Below are 6,000 nucleotides of genomic sequence, written 5' to 3'. Positions count from 1 at the left end.
AGCCAGGAAGAAAATTTCTTTAATTAATTACTGTAAGAGCCAAAATCTTAGTGACACAAGTGATTATTTCAATGTACCAAGTAAGACTAGGTTCAACACAAAGTTCAGTCATTTCAGAGCCCAGAAAACTACAACCCGCCCTCTAGCGTAGGAGCCACAGGCAGGGACAAAACCAGTATCTGTGCACATGTCCTTCACTAACAGAGAGGCTACTCATGGGTACAGATTATATTCTATCCATTCTCTGTCAGTATAGCATGATGCTGCCAACAAAGGTTACATGGAATTAACATGAAATAAGCAACAATTTCTGTAACAATGAGTGGTTTTGGTATTGTTTTATTTCTTCCCAGCATGTCTTAAAAATCACACATGGGCATTTGCTTATAGAACAGTACAGTCTAGGAAAAGCAATAAAAGGAGAATCCAAACATACACCAAAAGCACAGTATATAGACCATGTGTTGAGCCCTTGTGGAAAACAACATGGCTCAGTCTGAACTGACAAAACTATGTTGAGATCTCTCAGGAATTTCCCTTTCCACTACATACCAATGTTTAAACCATAAATGTAAAGAGAAGAACTGTTTGTATGCATTAGTTACAGCAGTATAATGGCTTACATACAAGAGCTTACCCACATGTAGTTCCCAAAAGATTACTACAGTACTGGCAGGAATATGTACTGCCTTGGAGGAAGACTCAGGATAAGATATTATTCAAGTCAAGTTGTATCAGAGCCAAAGTATTCCACAGGCTTAGCTAAAAAGGACAAAAATTAAGAAATATAATCTACACATATTTCTCATAAGATTTATCATTGTCCAGGAACAGAGATACTCATTTTTCTGAAGGCACCATCACAGAAAAAAGGACTGACACACAACATAAGGAATAGAACCCCCCCCCTCCCCCCACAGGCTCTGCTCCACAGGAGCTCTGTGAGCAAACATCCAGAAGCATATAGTGGGTGTCTCAGGGACTGAGTGAGTATGCCACATCCACTAAGCCACATCTTAGGGCTACGAAGTTGGGACAGTAGGAATGAAAATCTAAGAATGAAAGTACATATAAATCCCATTGACTGAACAGATATATGAGAGTACAGGTCCACCATATAACTAGTGAAACATACTAGAATAGGTGATCCAAACCCACACTGTGGAAAGGATTTTCAGTGTTTCTACATGTAACTACTTAATTCCTGACATATTCTTGAAGAGGAACAGCCCTGAACTACTAAACAATCTCAGTCTTTAAACACTTATCCTCTCCCACCCATTTTAAATAATGGCTATTTCACGGAAAAAAAAAAAAATCCCAACAAGGCACTGTGAACTTTTGGGGATATTCTTTAAGTAGCCCAAAAAATAATTATAGAAACTGTATACCAGTAGAAGAATTTCATGTCCTTCATGGATATGTGAACAAGGTTACTTTAAGGATTAAACAACATGTTTTCAAGGGTGCTCATGTTCATGAAAAACACTGCTAACAATAAGATGCCTGAAAAACAGGTATGCATGCTGCTTAGAAATCCACACTAAAGCATTTTCTTCCCTTCTCTTTCCTCTTTCCCTCTTAGATTTGGAAGTTCAGTCTCTGAAAAATGTTCTTAATGATGCTTAATATATTATTTTCTTCCTTGTGAAAAAAAAAAACGTGTAAGACAATCTCCTTTGGGAACCAAAGAAGAAATCTTTTTATGTTCACTGAACTAAAGTTACTTTCATTCTGTGATGTTCTTTGGCTTGAGTGTTCCATCTGTCAGTGGTCCTCATTGACGTTTGTTAAGGAATTATTGTGGTCAGAAGAGCACAGTGCTCATTCTCTGAGGAGCTTTCTAGGTTCAAACTGGAATGCTTCAGGTTCACAGGAGACTAAACACCTCCAAGAAATAGAACACTGATTTAAAAAATAATTAGAGTGATAAAACCTAGCTAACAATATACTCTAAAGGGACTTGATTATGCTTCATCAATAAAATTTTAAAAATTTTGTTTTCAAATCAGAAATATGAAGATGAAAAATGAAAATTGAAAGAAAAACCCATATGCAAACAGAACAGTGAGCTTCCCACTCCCTTTGAAGAAAACAAAATCTCTTAGACCCGGGTGCATTTTATTAATAATATACGTTAATATAACCTGTTGACGTTACAAGTAGTTTTTACAAATTCCAAGCTAAAGACAAACACTGTGGCTTAGGAAGCAGAAAGCCGAGTAACTTACATCCTTCATAGTAGACACCCTATTCAATAGTTAAGAAAAAGACTTACATTTTCTGAATTTTAGCATCAAAATGTATACATTAATTCAGGACACTGAAATTAATAAGAATTCAATGAATATATTGACATATGGCTCATTTGGAGCCTTGAGCAAAGCCTCACTTCCCTAACTTGTAAAGCCAACGGTGATTTTGTATTCTTCAATCTGAAGCTGGCACTTGTTTTCAGCTTTTCTCCCACCATGAGCTAAGCCGTAATTAAAATCAAAGTTACCAAAGATCAAGTGGTAAATGAAAAGCTATTAAAAGCTGTCCTTAATGCCCATCTCAGTATTTCTTAAAATGTAGAGAACACTTTCCACAGCATTCCATTTTGGCTGCTTCACATACCAAGCACATGCAGTTTGTGAATCAATCCATAATAAATAACTATTTGTGTTTCTACATTTATAATAGAATAGATGTTCAACCAAACCCAGTCCCATTTTTAACAGCTGAGGTTACACACTTCAGCTTGAGACTACAGGACTTCTTTGATTAGCTATGGTTAAGAAGTTGTAGCTATGAAAGAAAATGACGAAGAAATATCTCTGGAGCCAACATGCAGAAAGGCATTTTCAAAAATGCAAGCTAGGACTTAGCAGTTACTAAGGAAATACTCTGAAACACAGGTTTCCTTGCAACCATCTGTATCTGACACAGTACACATACTGATGGAAGCTCATCCTTTATTGCACTTTTGTTTTCCAAAATACGTCAACACAACTATGTGCACTAGAAAGCTTCCAGCTTCATAAATAACTCTTAAGTAATAGTGTAATCTGTAAGCAGTTAGGAAGCAAACTCCCAATTCCTCCGAAGAGGAAAGAATTCAATCCTCTTTCTCTGTGGTAAAATGCTGGGCACAATAAACATGTGGCTTCTACAATTCTTATGAAACTAAAAAAGCTCAAGTTACTCATTATAAGACAAAATTCAGTTATGCCTATACTTGTGCACCACACATTAAGGCAACAGTTTCTCTAAGGGTCAATAAAGCCTGTTCATACTGAGTCTTTAGTATGCAATGCCACTTCTCACTAGCAGCAAGTTCCTAGTCCCACTAAAACCTCAACCCAAATGTGACATCAACGAATTATTAGAAATATGACTGATTTAAGAAAGACAAGTCAACGTTTATGCAGTACTAAAAACCAGATAGGATATGAGCTTTTAAAATTTTAAACAAACTTATTCAAAATGAGTTTAAAAGCCTCACATAAACAATGTTCTCCAGGCTTTAACTTTTATGAAGCCATTTTCAGATATTTCAGAAATATGAGGCAAGGTTTAAGTGCTTCTGTGCATATTCAAGAACTCAGTTCTCCACGGAAACTAAGTACATGCCGAGGTACCTCTCAGAAGCAGGTGTGAGAAGTGGGGAAAAGGCCTTCTGGTTTACTAAATCAGAGGGAAACAGCACTGGTGAGTGTTTGTGTGTTTCAAAATGATCCCTGTAGAAATGATTCCAACAACAGAATGTAGTCATCACTATAAAATCAAGATTGGGGAGTTCTGCATACATGGAAGAAGAAAAACAAAGACATAAATCACTAATTTCCGTAAGGTTCATGTAGAACAGTGAACACAACTTTCAGCTGTGACATTTATAGTTTCCTAATACCAAATACAGATTTCTGAGGTTGTTGAAATCTGAACTCCCTGGGAAAGAATGTTATAACAATCACTTGCAAAGGAATGGATCTGCTTATGAATCTGTAAATTTTATTTTAAAAAAATTACTCAGAAACAAGTAAGTATACACTCCAATGAGATATTAGTACTGTATTAAATTTTACATTTTGATCACCAGTTAGAGAAATTACCTTCATGAATAGATCCATTTTATAAAGCTGATATTTTTTTTTATAATTCTAGAGGCAAGTGTAATTTCCTCATCAAGCATCCAACTATTTCAAATATCAAGGGCTTTTAATGCTAAGATTTGCTGGAATTTTTATAACTAAAAATAAATCACCAATGAAGAGAGGCAGCTTCTAACAAATATTTAGTTTTTGTTGTTAAACTAGTATTTAATTTTGATTTGCTTACAGATTTTAAGTTTATTAGTTTGAGGCCAATTTTATTAAAAATTGCTTATCATTTTGAAGTCTTAAAAATACTATTTTGTCAATTTAAATTTTTACTTTTCTGGTTAAGTATACTTCAGATATAAAAGGTATCAAACTGCCCCAAAATACTTTGGAGCTGTTGCTACATAGACAGACAGTGTGTCCTTTTAAAGGATCGTCTGCATCTTGACGTACATTATCTGATCAAATATTAATTTAAAAAAATTATCAAAAGTTAGGTATTGCATTAAGAAAAGAATCCATCCCGAAATGTGAATCATGAACCTTGACAGACAGTGATTCAAAGTAATCATTTCACTTCTTGTAACATCCAGGCTTGAATGTAAAAATGTTTGTGAAATGTGATTAATGTTCTCCCTATTACTTAAGAAATATGATATTTCAAACTTTTGATTATGGTTTGTGTATTAATACATTACATATTTTCAAAATTTAGGTTAAACCAGTAATTCAAAAAAGGCATTAAACCACTATTAAAAACTAAATTGAAACTTTACTTTTATATGACAATTTATCAGGTTGTTTGGGTTAATTAAAAAAAAATTGTCATTGAAACTCTTGAGGTTTTCAAATTCAACAGCTAAATGGTAAGTGTGTTTCATTAGTCAAACAATTCTTCAAACTGGAGACATTAAGTGTAAGGAGTCTTCCTTCTTCTACTCCGGTTGCAGTTTCTTCTGCATCTCAGCAACAAGAATGTGAAATCAGAAACATTAGGATTCTAAGCTGAATAAAGGCATTCGTTTCATGGTAAACCTGCTGTTCACATACAATGAGTGATAAGTCAGCTTTCTTACAAAACATACTATGAAGGAACTAGGATATAACAAGAAGTTATCTATCTCGGTGATACACATTCAATTCATACCCCAGTAGAAACAGAAACGTGGAGAATAGAAACATGTCCCCTAACAATAACTTTTTGCTCATCTCAGGTTTTATAAACGTATACTAATTTCAAAGAAAAATGTAGGCCAAGCATCTCACCGAACTGAAGGCATCCTAAATAACAGGTTGCCTATATTCTTTCATTAGTATTCTTCTTAATGACCTACTCACACTAGAATGCACTCTTAAAAAACATACATGTGTTATCACTCCTCAGTGGCATCCTTCTCCAGATAACTGCTTTCCAGAAATGTCCTTAAAAGGGAGGCTAGATAAGCAGTGGATGACACCAAAATCTCCCTTTGTTCCCAAGGGGAAGCATCAACACGAAACAGCTGGCAGCATCTTCCTCTGAAATAACAACTAGCAGCCCTGTGCCACCTGACTAAAATTTGAAATGACAACCAGTTGGCTGTAAACTGATGCACCTACAATGAGAGAGATTTAGGAATACCATCTGTCAATCCATAGATGTAGAAACAAAACAAATACAGAAACAACTTATTTAAAACCAACAAAAAAATTTTGCTGAAATACAATCCATGATATATTTGATTACTGGTATAACCATAGTTGAAGACTTAAAAAAAAAAAAAAGTGACATTTTTTTTGTAACAACAGTAATGGATTTATAAAAGGTTTTTGTTTCCAAAGATGTTATTGGGGTCCACATATTCCTTGACAGACTTCAGCATCCCAAAGCCGACATCAGAGATACTTTCCTTTAGCCACTGCTTCCGTAACTTGCCCA

General features: G+C 35.0%; 1 protein-coding gene across 1 annotated transcript in view; it reads right to left on the bottom strand.

Annotated features, from left to right (window-relative positions):
* Positions 1-323: 323 nt before the first annotated feature.
* AGPS (alkylglycerone phosphate synthase) overlaps positions 324-6,000 on the bottom strand; it is a 141,810-nt gene continuing 136,133 nt past the window's right edge. The window contains exon 20 of the mRNA XM_053215320.1: positions 324-6,000. Within this exon, the coding sequence (XP_053071295.1) occupies positions 5,879-6,000 (122 nt within the window). The 3' untranslated portion in view covers positions 324-5,878.

Source organism: Acinonyx jubatus, chromosome C1 (assembly GCF_027475565.1).
Source record: "Acinonyx jubatus isolate Ajub_Pintada_27869175 chromosome C1, VMU_Ajub_asm_v1.0, whole genome shotgun sequence".
In the NCBI taxonomy this organism is placed as follows: Eukaryota; Metazoa; Chordata; class Mammalia; order Carnivora; family Felidae; genus Acinonyx; species Acinonyx jubatus.
Note: the sequence above shows the minus strand (reverse complement) of the source record. Positions and strands in the feature narration are given on the sequence as shown.